Raw genomic sequence first — 17,401 nt, forward strand, 5'->3', positions numbered from 1 at the left:
TTAATCAAATGATGAGATCGTTCATAACCAGGTTGGATGGGGCTGCTGAGCCATGGGCAGGGACACTTTCCACTTGACCAGGTTGCTGGAGAGTGCTCTGTTATGCCTCAATGCATATATGAACATTTTTACCCTTTAAAATGGAAGGTACTCCTTCATGTAACTCTTATAGTGGCACATTAATAGGTTCCTCTCAATTTAAACCCTTAAAAATGAGGGAAAACTGGGATTCTGCCTCAGTTTAAACCTTAACATTCATTGCAGAAGAGTCAGGATCTCATTGTAGAGATCCACAACAGGAAGGGGATGGAAACCTTTAAACCTGGAGCTGCTGGTTTAATTTGTACACGCAGCCTTTCACTAGCCCAGAGTGGCAGGGTTTTTGTCCCAGCCTGACAAGCACACAAGGCTTAAGTGTCAACAGTATGTGCATCAAGGACACTGGTATCTGACACTTGCTTTCAAGCTTGGCAACCCCTGAGGGGACACTAAGAACTGCAGGGGCTGGGAAGACTACACAGGGCAGTGGAGACAAAGCCCAGGGGACAGCTAAGTGCTAAAAACATGTCATCTGCTCCCAACAGAATCCCCCCTCCCGCTCCATTGATCATAAAAACACTCTGTGGGCCATCCCTTGTTTGGTGGGGACGCACAAAGAGGACACGATGGTGAAGGAGTTAGTCACAACTCAGAGCTAATAACAGCCAGAGCAGACAAAGCAGGACTTAAATATTAATAGCTAAAGTACACAAAGCCTACTGTAACAATGTTATTAGAACATGGCAAATTCCAAACTACAGACTTGGGCAAATCAGGCCGGGAGGGTGCGATGCTGTGCAAGACAAGGGCCACTTAGCACTGAAACACCAAAACCCACCAAATCAGTAAAAAGCATGAAGACCCCAGACCCCAATATTATCATTGGTTTGAATCATTATTATTGTATAGGTATAACTGCCCAGGAATTTCAGTGCTCAGGCTCCATCTTTGGAGGCACCCAGCTTGAGCTGTGATGCTTCCCTAAGGGAATCCTTATCCTTCAGGTTATGTAGAAACCTCAAGTGGAACCCTGTTATGGTGCCTGTGATTTCCATAGAGGTTTAGAATGTCTGGGGAGAAAGGGCAGGGAAAGGCAAAAAAGATAGAAAACCCTAGGGAAAATGTTACATTGTTTGAGTGGGAGACCAAAGAAAGGGTAGCAAGGTGCAACATTTGTTTTGTTTTTAAGGCAAAAAAGATAGAAAACCCTAGGGAAAATGTTACATTGTTTGAGTGGGAGACCAAAGAAAGGGTAGCAAGGTGCAACATTTGTTTTGTTTTTAAAACAGTCAAGTATCAAAGTCTTCAAAATATAAACGGTTAAACTGCAAAACTGTGGCTTTTATTTCCAAACATACAATAAATAGGTCCACCACAACTAGCCTCTAACTTCATTTTACATGGAAGGATTTTAAAATTAGTTTGTGCATATTTAAAAATTAAACTTCCCTTTGCACATAATTCCATACATAACCGAACTGCATTACACACCAGCTCATGGTCTTGGCACTGTGACACAAGCAACCAATTAGAAACAGAGCTTTGTAGCAAGGACTTGAACAAAAATTGCATCTTGAATTGTTGATAAAACATCTACCAACAATTTAATCTTTCTCTGCAGTATACAAAAATCTTTAGTATGTAAATGTTGAAAAGCGAGTTTTCTTCTGTTTCAGTAGGTGCTGCAAGGTAAGTGGATTTATTAAGTGTTCACTATTTGCTACATGATACGATTTTCATACCAAAATATCTTTACTGCATAGTAACACTCCATATTTTTAAATGCAAAAAGAAATTAGATGCAGTCTTTTTATTTTATCCCTCATCACTGAATTTAAAGACTTTTTTAACCACAACTCTGTTTCATCACAGTGCAGAAGGCCCTTAATATTTCAAGGATTTATTCAGTCATATTTTTAATACAAAAGTAAGAGGCTGAGGAAAAGCCAGAGTAGTCTATACACAATGCACAATCTGTGTACATTCTGAAGCTGTACCTCTTCAAGAACTATTTATACACTCTTCAAACAAATCCCTTTATCCAGCAATTCAAAATACTTTAGATCAGAAGTTTTATATTAGAATCAATACAATATATGCATATAAATACATTTATACCCTTCGGTTGCTAAACAACCCAGATGGCTGCAAAGGATGTGACCTGAAATGGTTCTCCACTGGCTTGGGATACCAAATGATATCGGCAGCTAACTGTTAACCAAGAGAGTCACAGTAAAAAATGGAGATCTTTGCAAAAGGTAGGTGTGCCACAGCATCAGTTAAGACTAGAAATACCAGGTGACACCCTGGCCCCTTCAGTAGGGCCAGGATTTCAACTTCTGTGAGATGCAACATAGAGGCAACATTTTTTTCCTCTGCCGATGCTCAGTTCGTGAAAAGTCTCAGCAGAACAACAAAAACCCCAAAAATACAAACAAACCAAAGCAAAGCTTTTACAACTGCAAATTTTCAAGACAGGTGCTGCAGCTTTCAAGAACAAAGTAAAAGTTTTATCGTTAAAAAAAACCAAAGAGGAAAAAAAAAAAACAAACCCCAAACCAAAAAGTAATGTGCAAGTGTGTAATTCAGAAGACGGTAGCAGGGATGGACATAGACCTCAGTTCAGGCTGAGACACAGTATCCAAAGTGTCTTATGGAAAAACAGTTCTCACTGCAAATCTCGTCTTCAGCTACTGAGTGTGTTTATATATCCTTATTCACACACCTGCCACACGTGCCCCTCCTTCCCCAGCACGGTCTGGGGCAGCAGTACGATGGTTCCAAGGCCCAGGTGGCCCCGGCGCCGCATCCCCGTGGTCAGAGCCGGAGCTCTCCCGGACGCAGCTGCGCGGCAGGACTGAGTCATGGGCACTGACTCACCCACGGGTGTTCCAGGAGCACTCAGAGCAGTGAGCACTCGTTGTCGCAACAAGTGTTCTCAGCTTTGTTTCTTAAAGGACAGAGAAATGGTTGACTCTCTCTGAGTATCCTCCAAAGGTGCTAGAGGTTTTTTAAGTTTGAAGCGTTCCTTCCCGCAATGCCAGGTATACAAATGTGTATCTTTTTAAATAATATTGCACATAAAAATCATCTTAAAACATTGTAGTGAAAGCAGGGTTGGAGGACAGTGTTTTCCAAAACAGAATAAAAAGCTACCTGTACATAGTAAGTTTTAATTTAAAGAACGCCAAGATTATTCAAAATCTAAGCACATAATACTGACAGAAAAATGTTAAATTGCACAATCTACATATAAATTACATTTGTAAATACTTAAAAGTTTTTAAACATTGAATACCCTTGATTTCACAAATCAGCTAGGTCACTGTCAAAGGATCAGCTTAATGAGTTAGAAGTACTTTCCCCCAGAAAAAAAAAAAAAGAAACAAAAAAAGATCTGCAGTCTTAGATGAAGCACTGGAAAGAGTTAAAGCATTTCAGCTCAGAGGTAGTGCTAAACACATCCAACTAGAAGTCCATTATATTTGAACTATGATGAAATAACGTAGTAAAATGTAGAAAGACTATAAAATTTACAAAAATAAATAGTTCTGAATGCTTTAGAAAATGCAAGAGACTTTGTTGGTAAGTATCTTGATCTGCTTTTCTGACCAAAAGAAAGCAAAGCGTGTCTCATTTTTAAAATATACCCATCTCTAGTAATGTGTCTGCAATCCACACGATCTAACTCTGCAACTTGACGGATGCCAACTTGGCATAGACTCTGATATTAAAAATAAAGTGGAGGCTTTGTAAAAGATCATCTCATATGAAATTTGCTTTGCATGTAAATTCTTCTGTCAAATTAAAAATTGCACATAAAAAAGTTTATTGAAAGAGGCATGAGGGGTGATGAGGGTATGTGCCTATTGTTCCACATACACCCTGGAAGGAAAATGATGATTGCACAGTTCTGATAAATAAATATTTCTTTTTTTAAAAAAAATCTGCCACTTTTTTGGTTTTTAAGTTTTGGAATTATTTAGAAAATCCTACTACAGACAAATTGTTATGTAGTTTTTGTCTTAAAGAATTCTTTACAACTTTTCCAGTGGCTTTTATCCTGAAACCAAATGAAAGTGGCAGTTAAAAAGTATCTTTGGGTAAAACAAGTATCAGGATCCAACGAGAATTTCCATGATGTGGTCCAGCTCACTGAGATCTGTTCTACATATCTGAATGTTGCTTGCTGAAGAAGAATTACAAGATGGAAAGGTTTTCAATGGTTCTTCTGTAGCAAGAGATGGTGATCTGGGCGGCATTAGCGGAGGGCAACAGAAGTCTGAATCATACATTGAAGTGTCAATATCTTCGAAAATGTCATCTATTGCCAAATCCTTCAAGTAACTAGTTGAATTTGAAATCTCAAAGGAACCAAATACACATTCAGCTCCCTTCAAATCCTGCCTATCATCTTCTAGTTTCAGACCAGTATTCTCTGGAAACTTTGGCTGGTCATCTCCAGAAGGAACCAGACAAGTAGGAGGGCTTATATCTTCTACAAAGTCTAAATCCTTCAGAATAGACGAAATGGCAGACGACATGTCATCATCTGAAACTATCAGCAGGCTGTTTTCAATCGGGTCTTCTACAGACCGCAAGTCGCAACAGTTGGACTCTTGCTGACTAATACCTGAAGGCAACTGAAGAGAAATCCCAGATGACTCCATCCCTGGGTAGCTGTGAGAACTAGGAGTAATGCCAGGGCAGATGTTAACTGGCTGCTGGTTACTCTCTTGTCTCATTTCCTCTTGAATTTGCCGCACGGTGTTGGCGATGAGGACAGAGCGGTGCAAGTTCGGTTCCACCAGCATTTTGTACGTCTGTAACTTGGTGAGGCACATGTTGAGCACCAACTGCCTCTTAAGTGGATATGGCAGACTTCGACTGGAATCAAAGGCACTCGAGAGACCAGCCATGTTCTCCTCATAGTCACTCAGCTTGCGCTTTAGACCTCTCCCCAACATGAACCTGGAAGAGAGAAACTGTGAATTAACCTTGGGCAAGATTATCACCTCTACAGACAATTCTGAAACCCCTGTATTGGTTAACTTAAGACTCTGATATTACACATCAAGAGACAGAGCGAAATCCTACTCAATACTACTTCCATTGAAAAGATGCACTTTCCAGCTATATTGTTTCACAGCGACTTTTTCTTTTTAAACAGGAAATATGGAAGAAATAGAGTAATTCTGTTTTTAAAAAGCTATATACCTCTAAGTTTTGTGTTTAAGGTTTACTTTTAACTCCACTATGAGAATATGAATTTAATTATTTAAAATCTTTAATAGATGAGCTTTTTGGCCTCTTATCCATTTAAATTATATAGTGTACAAAAATTCATAAACGAGAAATATCTGAATGTCTATGTGAAATAAAATAGATGCTTACACTATGCATCAGAACAACTATAAAGAATGTTTCACCATTTTCATGTTAACATTTGTTCCTAGGTATAGTAATTAATATTTCAAAGCTAGTTTTCAACACCCATTTTTATGTCATGAAGGTATTTGCGATATCTTGCTCAGTGTCTCTGAGAACTCTCCATAGAACTAATTTTTCTTCTTTTTCTTTGGTGACTTAAAGTTGTTTGACTGTAGTTGAACCACCCAGCAAGACCAATAGCAGGCCCTCCCATGGGATCCTTATATCCATTCCATAGCTGAGTAGTTTGGCAAAATGGTGTGAGGAATCTGGCTGGGCCACTGAGCTCACAGAGCGACAATCAGTGCTCACGGCTGCTGGTTCACAAGCTGCTACTGACTTCACACTAAGGACATTAGGGAGGAAGCTATCAAATGGCATTTTAAAACTAAGCAATTTTGGCAAACCAAAGAAAAGAAATAGAATTTAGTTGCTTTCAGTCTGCTTTGTGTGCTCTTGCATTGAAATACGGTGGGTCTAGAACATTGTGGTACAAAAACCGGTACACTCACACTCCCCTAAAATACAGGCAATCCAAACAAATATCTGCTTGTGTACTTTGCAATTACCATCCCAAATCTAAAGTGTTTCATTAGGGACAACAAGCACTGTGCACTGACTTGCATAGAACACAGAAAAAGACATATACTGTGCACAGGAAACACTGGTAAAATCTTGGTTGCACACAATGCTGACACCTCACTGCCAAACAATTAAAAAAAATTAAGCAATCATAAATTAGACACCCAGTGGCAGATTAAGGGCAGATCCTTCATACACAATGATCCAGACCCTGCATGCTACCCAGGGCCTCCCAACTTCCTTTTCATGTGAGCACTGGCTACTGCCAGCAACAGCTCAGCTGATGGCTGCAGCTGCCAGCTGCTAGCCTGTTGCTAGACTTTTGGGGACAAGGAGAAGGCAGCAGGATAAAGCCTCCTTTACTTTCAGGATTTCTCCAGATTTGCAGGAAGCACTGCAGGGCTCCGTGGCTGCATCCATCTGCCTCGACAAGGCTGCTGGAGAACTCAGCTCCTCTGGAGGAACAGAAAAGCAAGCAAGCAGTGCCTCCTCCTCAGTAAGACACAAGAGAAATCAGACAGCTGCCACAGGAGTTTAGGTTTGAGACTTCTAAATTGTACACTTTTTTTTTTTTTTAAGGGACGTACCTGGATGAAATTCAACTTTTCCTGAGAATGCATTTCTATTTAACAGGGAGTAGTTTGGCCTATTTTAAGTTCACTAACACCGACACTCTTGAAACAAAAACAACAACAACAAAACCTCAGCTTTAATTACTCGTAATTTTACCAGTGCTGTGCTTTTAAACTATGGAAGTCTGGGTTTTTTTCTGAAGTTTTCTGCTAAACTGCCACAGCACCAGCTGAATATCTTTAAAAACCAGAAGGTGTCTGGATGTGGTGTGCCTGTTCACCCAGGTCATCTTCCCACACTGATCACGTATCGCTCCCTCATTCCAGCACCCCATTTAGAGCAGACAGAACCAGCCAGTACTAAGCACTCCATGACAAACAAAATCAGAAGAAATCTGGATATAAAGTTCAGGCACGAAATATAATAACAAAGTATTCTGGGGAAGCAGTGTGTGTGTCAGGCATCCTCAAACTACTGACAACACTGTCAGTAACTGATAATTTTTGACACAATCTATGGAAAATCACAATTATGCAGGACAAGTAAACTGTTGCTAAATATGCCAACCTTCATCATGAAAGAATCAGTGCCTGCAAATCAGAGAAAACTCACAATAAAATTGTTAACTCTCCATTTTAAGTAGCATTTAAATGTTGTGCACTACCTAAAGCACTACCTCATAACACTACTATAAGATGGCTATTTATTCACTAAGTACCATTGTTCACATACACTGCATACTAGGTTTTTTTATTTTTTATTCTTTTTCCTCTCCATTAATTAAAGCAAACCAAAATTCACACTCATAAGGGAATGAAATTACAACCATATAGAAAACAGTAATTCTGACATTTCATACATTCAGAATGCTTGGATTTGATAATTTACTGCTTTTAATATTTTTAAAAATATATACTTGTGCTTTGTTAGACACACAGGACATATTATTCTTATCTATTTGAATTATATAAATAATGTTAATTTCTTACATCTCAAAAATGTGCTAGTATTTAAATTCTGCAAGCAAGCTTAAAGAGCAAGCAAACTAGCATAGGCAATGATGTATAATTTCACAAAAACAACTTAAAATGACAAGTTTGACTTTTCAATTCAAACAGTAGCCTAGTTAGACTAAATACTTCATACTCATATAGGCAGACACCCTTCTTTTCATTGCTCAAATTTCCTTCATAAAATTTGTCCCAGAGCATTCTAGAAATATGTAACAATGCTTGAGCTTGACAGCACTCGACTAGAAAAATGAAGTGCAAGAAACATAATTTGCTCCAACTTCAAAAAAAGTACTTAACATACTCCCCACTCTCTAGATGTCAACGATGTTTTTTTAAAATACACAAACATGACAGTACCTTAAGTATAAAATTTCTGTCTGTTTAACATGATTTTTTCCTAATTGCAAGGATCACTAACTCTCCCTCCAGGAGCTAAATGACTTCAGAGGCTGCACAAAAATTTGGAAAAGGCTAATAAAAACCAGAGTACCATTGGTACAGTGGATTTAAAAATGACTAGTGCCATCGTTGCTACAGGAGACATTACATTTCAGTTCTTGTCAAACACACTCAGCTGCTGACCTACAAAAGACACAAAGCCCCTTTGTTACCAGCTAATCTACATTTTATCAGGCCTTTTGCTTTACTTTCTAACACAAGGATTTCTGACAGGGTCAGATCCTTAACAAACTACTCCGTATTTCTTAAGCAGCTTGTCCTTTTCTAGCACTGTGTAGACATCCCATCCCAAACCCAAAATTCACGCTCTCAAATGCTCTCTTTGACAGCATTACTTTGCAACAGAAGATGCTGATCACACTATTTAGTTATGCAATGCTCACCCCACTTCAATTTTGGGCAGTAAGGAGAGCAAACACACACAACCCTACACTGCCATGGCCAGAGCACGAGCGGCTGCTGCACAGTGTCAGCCCTTCCATCAGCTGACACAACAGCACAGCCAGTTCACAGGAGCACAATCTGGGCACACCAAAGTACAAAGAGTCTCTAGAAACTGCACTCTTCCTTACTCCAGCCCAATTCCTGGAACCTACTCTGATCTCAAAAGAAAAAATGGATCAAGTAACAGGATTTTGAAACGTGCCAATCTGATAACTCTGTAATTTGTAAGTAAATACACTGAACAAAAATTAAAAGTTTATGCCAACTTCAAATGTGAGGTCTGTACATTGCTGTTCAATTATAAAAGCAGTAAGCTGCAAGTCACCCTTTTATTGAAGCCTGAAAAAGTTCCGCAACCAAATTTTCTTTTGAGTTCAGATGATCTATTTTAGAATCTTTTGTCGTGAAAAAAAACCCAGGAACAATGAGGAACAACACATCTCAATAACTTTTTTTCTGGAATTTTCTCATCTTCTCTGATTATAGTAATGCAAACTGAGCCACAGGCCATTTATGGCAGAATGCTTTTTTAATTAAAATTATCTTGCAGACACAGAGAAAAGGAAGCAGAGTGAACTCAATATTTAGGAGTACCAAACTCTCTATTCACATCACTGAACTACAATGGAGTCTGTAGGTAGAAATTCTGCCCCTGCCAGCATATTCCTCAGTTTCTTCCAGTTCTCCATGGAGGACATTTCATAGAAACTCCTCCCTGCTAAGATGGGAAGAAGCATCCATGCACTGTAATCCTACACCGCACCGGGGTTTGAAAAAACTTGGGAGGGAAGAGGCACGTCCCTGGTTGGCAAATCCACACAGAATACCAAACAAACAGGCCTGGCCAGGGTGCAGCTTCTCAGAAGAAACATTCCAGGCTACCAAGAAAAATTCACATTGCGACGTGCCGTGGACAATACAGGGCTCGTGCCACCATTTCAGCTCCATCTGTCACAGGGTCTGATAGCGCAGCACAGCTGCCACTGGCACATGGTTGGGAAGTACAGCTGGAAACAGTCTCAAGGAATAATGAAACGTGAAAACCTTCAATTACTTCTATCTGAACAAACTACTACTTAAAAACTTTTTTGGAAGATGAGGAAGAACTGAAGAGCAAGTTAAACGATGTTTAGAACCCAGAACCTCACACAGCTTAAATTTTCAGCAGAGAAAAGCTTCAAAAATAATGAGTATATCAAACATGACTGCCATGGTTAGTATTGTGTGAACATGAACTTTTCATGCACAAAACAAGCACTGTAGTCAACTACACAGGAGTTATTACTGTACCTTTAAATAATATGTTCAAATAGCAAGATCTTCAATACAGTACCTGGCCTTCACCATACAGATAAAAATAATTTAATTGATAGTGGTCCCTTTTGGCTTTTCTTTTTAGAACATTACTAAATTCAGACTTGCTTGACCCTTTCCATGCAGCCACACTGTTTCATTTTTCTGCCCAAGACTGTCTCAAAGTGAAATATTACTTTTTCTTGTGGGACAGAAATACCAGCTCTCCAGAGATGTAAGCAGCTCATGAGTGAAAGCTGCCTGTCCAGTTCTAGTAATGCAACTTATGTATTAAAATCAAAATTAGAGACTCCTTGCTATTGTAATTTGGTCAATTCCCTTTCAAAGTCTCCTTTGTCTCATAACTGTAGAAGCCATGTAACAGTAAACACAGGCAGAAGTGTCTCTGGATTGTAGACTTGTGTTAGTGGCTGACCCAGGCTGGCTGATAACCTGACGTCCTGCTCTCCCCTCTCTTCCACGGACACATCTCACAAGCACACATCTATCTGCAGGAAGTGCAAAGGAAGACAAACATCCCAACAGTTACGGTTACTTCCCAGAATTATTTGATGTATGCTGCATACTGTTTTTAATGATAACCCTTCCCCTACCTGACACACATCTTAGCTTAGGCAACACAACTTCATGAATAATTTTAATTAAGTGGCGGACTGGCTATTGACTCGTGTACCATATTTATCCACGTATATCCACGAATATCCAGCTGCACAAGAAAATGGGAAGGCTGAAGGTACAGTGAACAGACAGAGCACAAATCCCTTCCTCCCATCCGGACTTAGCACTGATCACTTGAACATGACTTACGTAACACAGTAAGCTGTCAGACCACACAGAACTGTGCATCTGATCTGGTGTCCTCAGCAAGTGCTGGAGGTCCCCACAACATCACATCTTGGCTGCTAGCAAAAATTCAGAGGAAGTGAGGGAAGGAGGATTTAAACACCTCAGAAAACACCCAAACTAAAAAGTAATTTGGACCTGGAGACAACTTTCAAATATATAAAAATGTATTCAAGTCCACTGCCTCCCCACCCCCCTCAGCCCTGCCCCAGTTTAGCCAGGATGAGTAACTGCTGGAGAAGGCACAAGTGACTAAAAGTGTGCATACAGGGAGGAGTGCAGTCCTACCAGCTTACTCCCATACCAAAACTCCTATGCAACAACTTCTTCACAGGAGTTAGAAATTACCAGAAAATAGCTGCTCAAAGAGAGGAGAATTAATGTCAACTTCTTGATCAACAAATCCTGACCTATAATACACCCGTGTCTGTTACCAGTAAAGCAACTGAAACACAGAACCAAGATATGCTACTGTTCAGACTTAAGAAATCCCAACAAAACCAATATACAAACCCAAAACCAAACAAACACACACCAGCCCTGAAAACAAAACAGAAAAACCCCCACACCTAAGGATTTTCCCCACATTTTGAAAATAAGAGTAGGCTGAATAACATTCATTAAGTATAGGAAAGGAATGAGAAGAAGATCAAGTTTAGCACAGAATTAATCTGGAATTCATAACATTCACAGTGTCACTCACTATTTGTGGAGGTAGAGAATAAACCTGTATCATACACAAATATTTTAGGAGCTGAAATGAGGTTTATGAAGCACTTTGGAGTAAGTTTTACCTTGATTTCAAAGTTAGTTTGAAATCCTCAATCTGTTTGAAACCACACAATCTGTTTGTTATGTCTAATGGGATCTGGAAAATTCCTGCACTTAAGGACATCTTCCTAAGTTCCTTACTCCCATTTTATTACATAAAGCACTGGTAAGAGCTTTGCTTTACAAACTGTGGCAACTAAGTTTCAGAGCATAGAAGTTTCCTCTGGAGAAGGAACTTCTCTGTTAGGATGTGTACCTTCCACAGCTAAAAAGAGTGGATCCAGGCTGTTTGCAACAGATGAACCATATTCTCAGCAGCTGATATCTAACACTGGAGGCTGAGAGCTGCTGAGGGAGTACCAGTGTTGGGTAGAGAAACTTCCATCCTTAAAAGAAAAACTAAATCACTGTTACTCTTCCCTGTCACTTGTGCATCTTGTTTCACATCTACAAATAAAGGTCACAGGTGTACATCTGTGTGTTTAGCAGACTTTTTTTCCCAGGGATTCTGGGTGGATTTCTTTTTTTTTTTTAGAGGAAGAAGAGCCTGAAATCATTTAAACTAAGGAGCAATAGCCATTGGCAAAAGCTAATACGTGATCAAGACTTACCAAACCTAGAATCTCCCACAGCAAAACTAAACTGTAATTAAGTGAGAACATAAAGGAATCACAGAGGAAGCAAGGAGAACTGAATCACCACCATTCCACCAAAGCATCCCACTGGAGAGGCAAAGCATCATTAGAACTGCAAGTATGATGACATACCTCTTCAACTGTTCTAGTCAACTGAACAGTTCTCAATCTCTTTTGTTTACAGTATTTCTTTACTTCAAATACAGATACCGGATGCATTCACCTATGTAATACTGACATATATTTTAGGGTTACAGTAATCTAAAAGATCCACTAATAAAGGAAGTCAAACCTTATTAACTATAAAAATTGGCATGCCCATACTATACCAGAAAAAGTGGACAATTAACAGTAAAAGCAAGCAAGAAAAAAAGGCTCTTTTCCTGATAGAGGACCATGCCTTTACTCTAGCTTTCTGTATGGGGTATTTAGGTACTTAATTTTCAGACATCACTTTGAACTTTCTCTCATAACACACAACTTTACATCAGTATCCAAAGTGCTGCCTTCTCATAAGACATGATAGTAACACAATTTTAGCAGCTGAACAGTGGATCTCACTGGCAGATTGAGGCCTTAGTTAACAAATTTCCAAGAAAAATGTGATCTTATGGCAATATGCTTTGCTGAATTATAACAAGTCCTCATTATAATGGAAAAAGAAAAAAGCAGTAATGCAAATTCAGAACACTCAAACCAGAGAGCTTATATGATTCACTAAGTCTAAGCACTTCACTTTATATTCTATACCCTGTTTTTAAAAGATATTTTTCAGTTTACCATTTTAACCCACAAACAACATCTGCAGCCAATTATCAGAACGTGCTCTATGCACATAATATACAATTTCATAAAAACATACAAGTAGTTACCCTCAGAAAACAGAAAGGAGTCCAGGCAGGAAGATTCTGGATTTTGCATAAAGCGTGGTCATCCAAGAGTCTTGAACTACCCAAGAGGCCAAGCCATCCACCGAGGTAGGATGATGTGACTTAAGAGGAAAAAGAAAACAAAACCAGAGTGTTTCATTACTGTGTGGTGGTTTTATTTTTTTAAACAAGAAGCACTGAGCACACAATTCAATACAACTTTTTAAATGATTTGTGCTAAATCCTATTAAAACAGATAAACGTGAGCAAGAAAAACTGAAGTTCACGAATATACTGAAATAAGAGGAACCTAACAGTTTCACCTATGAACACATGAAATGTGGAAATTATGTTTCATAAATGAGTACTACAGAATGCTGATCCTCTAAGTGTTAGGCTTTAGGATAAAATCTTGCACTGATACTTCTTCAGGTTACTGAACGCCAATTTACATTTGCAATCATCTCCAGACTCAGACAATCAGGAGATAATACCATGCACTGTGAAGAACTACATTTCAGAATTATCCCCTAACACTTACAGGCTGCAAAAGCAGTTAGATTTTTATTAAATTCCCTAACTTTCCTCATTTTCAGCATAAACAAAACCAGTATGAGAAGATAGCTGGCAAGGTATCCTATGATTGCATCTAATATTCAGTGTGGCATCATTTCCATCAAAACCCTGATAAAGCAACATCTGCAGTTTGGCTAGAGCCCACATGGATTAAATCATAGATTAGCTCAAGGCATTGGAAATTCTGGGAAATGTGAAAGGGCTGAAGTGACAGCAAACTATGGACTAGGCTAGGAGATGTGGAGGGAATCGCATGATCCATGCTCTTGGGGTCTCACCTCCACCTAAAGAATTAAACAGTTACTAATTTCAAGAATTAAAGCCCTTACATAGGCTAACAGCCTAGAGCCAGGATTGGACCTACCATGCCTGTTTGTGCACAGCACACACACAGACACCTGACCCCATCTACAGCAAACCACTTCACAAACGTACCACAAGAGCAAGGATCAGTACTATCCAGGTCAACACAGTCCTTCCCGATCGAAAATCAAGAGTTCATACATTATTTCACAAATCTGAAAATAATACATAGTGAAAGGCAGTCTTACATTGAGACAGATGGGCAAGTAAACGCCTACAGTTCATCTTACATAGCAACTCATAGCCTGATGCTACCAAAGGGCTCCTCCGCTTACAGAACCTCGGAACTGTAAAGATGCAGTAAAACAGCAGTAAAATGCCGGTGACCTAAGAAAGCCAAATCTAACCCACAGCAACAAACACATTAACATCGCCCTCCTCCTCCTCCTCCTCGAAGCTGACTTCTTTCCCATTATAAAGAAATCCATGCTATTTGTAAATTAAAAAAGCCCCAAACAAAGAGACAAATGAAGATTCATAACCTATTTGCTCTGAAACAGCAGGACATCAGAAGGTCACTATTGAGGTTCATTAAAGTGCACTTGTTAGGTCACAGGGAGAGGTGTGCAGTCACTGCATTTTCTATACGCTGAATATAAAAGAACATGTTTTAGAATGCGAAGTCGTTTAGCATTAAAGAATCCTAAAAAAGCTAATAAGCAAATTAAAATGTTGAAAAGTTTTAGACTTTAGCACCTTAGCTAAAAAAAAAAAAAAAAAGCCCTAAGCAGTACTGTTTGTTGGATTTTAGAAGTCCAATCTTTTGCTAGAAGGAGTCGAAGTCAAGAAGTTATCAAATTTAATTCCTTTATTATATACTTAAAGGACTCCTGCAACAGTAACTGTTGAGGTTATGACTTCTTCCCTGTATGATTTCAGACTGGGATGAGTGTCAGGAAGAAGTACAGAGGTAAGGTTATTATGTTTAGTTTTTCCAATCTGTTAGGCAAAAAAGAACAACTATAGAAGACACATAGTAGCTGTAAATCACTATGAATTATATCTCTAGTAGATGAATTTTTTCCCTGTCTTCCCTTCCTAGTACCTGTTTAGGGGTCACTTTAGAATTTTGAGATTATACCGTTCATTTCAATGTTAATGGTATTTTCCACACTGCAGTTAGATGCCTGAACTACAGAATTTTAGCCACATCAAAAATAAAGCAGAAAACTACCTATGTCTTTGGAAACGAGCTGTTCCAACATAGTTTGAAAAATTCCAGGCCTAACTAGCGCAGAAATTATTAACTGCATCTATTAGCGAGATTAATCTACAAAACGCATAAAGGAGATCGAGCTTATCCCCCCCCCCCCCCCCCAGTCCTATCCACCTGCTCGCAGCCCGGACTGACACACGTTTTACTGAGCCAAACAAAACCCTGCTATTAAAAAACGTAACTGCAGCAGACACACAAGTCGCAACTACCGAGGGGCAGCGATCGGGGGGTGCCGGGATGGACACGCTGGGGATCCAGGGGAAAGCCCTTTCCTGCCGCGCTCCCGCGGGCTCCTGCCACCATTTGGCCTTTGTGGAAGGAGCGTCGGTGCTTCCTGCGGCCGCCCGTCCTCCCCCCCTCCCCGCCCCTCCCGCGGCCGTGGGCAGCGGTAACCAGAGACAACCTTGGGCTTCCCGAGCTGCGAAAAGTTACACTCCTCCCCCTTCCTCCTCCCGGCCCGCACAGACCCCGGCCGGGCTAATTATAACTGCGCGAACAACTTCCACCGCCGGCCGCGCTCGGGGCGCTCCCCCCGCGCCCGGCGCGGCTCCCCCGAGGCCGCAGAGCCCGCACCGCGGTCCCGCCGTGCCCTCCTCGCCCAGCCCGGCTCCCCGGGGCCCGACACCCCTCCACCTGTCCCCGCTGTCCCCTTCTCCCTCCGTGCTGTGCCCCGCTCCCCCCGCGCCCTGACCCCCCTCCCCGCCAGGGCCCCCCCCCCCCCGCCCCGTCGGTGCTCCCGCCTCGGCCGCCCTCTCGTCCCCCCGCTGCCCTCCCCCTGTCCCCTGCCCGCAGCCCCGCGCCCTCCCGCCCCGGCCGTGCCCGGCGCCCCACCTGGGAGCGGAGGAACCCCCCGTTCGTTCGCAGCCGGCCGGGCTCCCTCCCTTCGGCGGGGCTGGGACTCGGCGCGGGAGGAGGCGGAGGCAGCGCCACCCCCGCCGGGCCCCGGCAGCCTCCGCTCCGCCCTTCCCTCCGCCCGCGGCGCTGGGGGGGTGGGGAAGGGGGGGGCTGCGTGCGCCGCGCCCGCCAGCTGGCCGCCCTCCCATTGGCCGGCGGCCCATTCAACCTGCCCGGCAACCATTTTCTGACTGGACGGCGAGCAGCGGGAGGCGGGACTACGGCTGGGCCCGTGGCACCGCCCAATGAGAACACGCGGAGAGCCGCGGAGGGCGGGGCCGGGCGCCCGGTTTGGCCAATGGGGAGCCGGGCGCCGCCGAGTCCCGCGGCCCCGGCGCGGCGCTCCGGGGGCGACCCCGCCCGCATCGGCGGGGGCGGCCGGGCCGGGCCGGGCACCGAACCGCGCCTTAGGCTGGAAACCACGGCGGGGGCACTGGCCAGCCCGGACACAAGCGCACAACCACCTCCTCTTTCTTTTTTTTTTCTTTTTAATTTTTTTTAATTATTTTTTTGGTGTGAACTCACAGCTCGTCTGTGCCCAAAATTGCCAAAATTTCAGCAAAAGGCACGCCCCAGGGCCTCCCTAAAGCAGCGTTCCTACAACTCCCGGTGCCAGGGCTGTTGGGAAACGAGGCACGCACCAGCCCTAGTGCTACGTCAAACATTGCACAATTCTCCCATGAATATTCACTCAATTTTTTTTTTTCCCTTCAAAGATGGGGTGGGTTTGGCCGTGCTCAAACCTCGTATTTGCTTTCCCCAGGCATTTGCGTAATCAAGTTACACTGGCACAAGTGTTTGTACAAACCAGATTTCAAAATCTGACAAAGTATTTGTAAAGGTAGATTTTGAGACTTTTGTCAAACCCTGCCATGGGTTGGTTGCCTGATGCATCCCCAAAAAGCTATCAGCTCTCTGAGAGAATGGTTTAGATCAATCTATAGCACAGTAAAAACAAACTAAACTCAAACACGTTTACACAGACACCTTCCTACACTGAAGGGGAGTACAGACCAAAAGCACACAAAGGTTCTAGGTTGGTCTAATAAATACTACAGAAACACTTGCAGCTGGCTGGTGGAGGTACACTACAACTTTGATGAAAGATCAGCTGCTTTTTGTGATTATTCAGCTAAAGAGAACCGATTTTTTTTTTTTAAAAAACCCTCAGGTCCAACATATTTTAGCTCTTGTGTCTCCTGACGGGCACTTGTGACAGGGTAGGAGGGTGCAGGACCCAACCTGAAGGGCAGCGAGGCACAGAAAGCCAGAGCTGACCCTGTAGTCCATCACTGGGGGTGAGAGGACCCTGTCTCCAGGCCACCTCTCTCCTGCCACCGATTCCCGGGCCACAGCTGTGCTCTGACCTCGCTGCCAGAG

General features: G+C 42.1%; 1 protein-coding gene across 9 annotated transcripts; it reads right to left on the reverse strand.

Moving 5' to 3' along the window:
• Positions 1 to 1,295: 1,295 nt before the first annotated feature.
• On the reverse strand, positions 1,296 to 16,067 carry LOC116788461 (SERTA domain-containing protein 2-like). Of its 9 annotated transcripts, none has more exons than XM_032691309.1 (4): positions 15,959 to 16,052; positions 14,100 to 14,198; positions 12,966 to 13,094; positions 1,296 to 5,010 (listed from the first exon to the last, which is right to left on the reverse strand). In XM_032691309.1, exons 3-4 carry the CDS (start codon positions 13,022 to 13,024, stop codon positions 4,155 to 4,157), a joined length of 915 nt encoding a protein of 304 aa, XP_032547200.1. In that variant the 5' UTR covers positions 13,025 to 13,094; positions 14,100 to 14,198; positions 15,959 to 16,052; the 3' UTR covers positions 1,296 to 4,154. The 9 variants fall into 9 exon arrangements, with proteins under 9 accessions (XP_032547200.1, XP_032547195.1, XP_032547199.1 ...); XM_032691304.1 differs by lacking the exon at positions 14,100 to 14,198 and adding an exon at positions 13,984 to 14,066 and having other exon boundaries at positions 15,959 to 16,043; XM_032691308.1 differs by lacking the exon at positions 15,959 to 16,052 and adding an exon at positions 14,394 to 15,476.
• Between the last annotated feature and the right edge of the window lie 1,334 nt (positions 16,068 to 17,401).

Source organism: Chiroxiphia lanceolata, chromosome 6 (assembly GCF_009829145.1).
Source record: "Chiroxiphia lanceolata isolate bChiLan1 chromosome 6, bChiLan1.pri, whole genome shotgun sequence".
NCBI classification, from domain to species: Eukaryota; Metazoa; Chordata; class Aves; order Passeriformes; family Pipridae; genus Chiroxiphia; species Chiroxiphia lanceolata.

Excerpts from the sequence above, each read along its gene's own strand:
- LOC116788461 (XM_032691306.1), bottom strand. The coding sequence starts at position 13,024 with ATGCAAAATCCAGAATCTTCCTGCCTGGACTCCTTTCTGTTTTCTGAG. Across the intron at positions 5,011-12,965 it reads TTTTCTGAGGGTAACTACTT|GTTCATGTTGGGGAGAGGTC; the intron begins GTATGTTTTTAT and ends TCTCTCTTCCAG.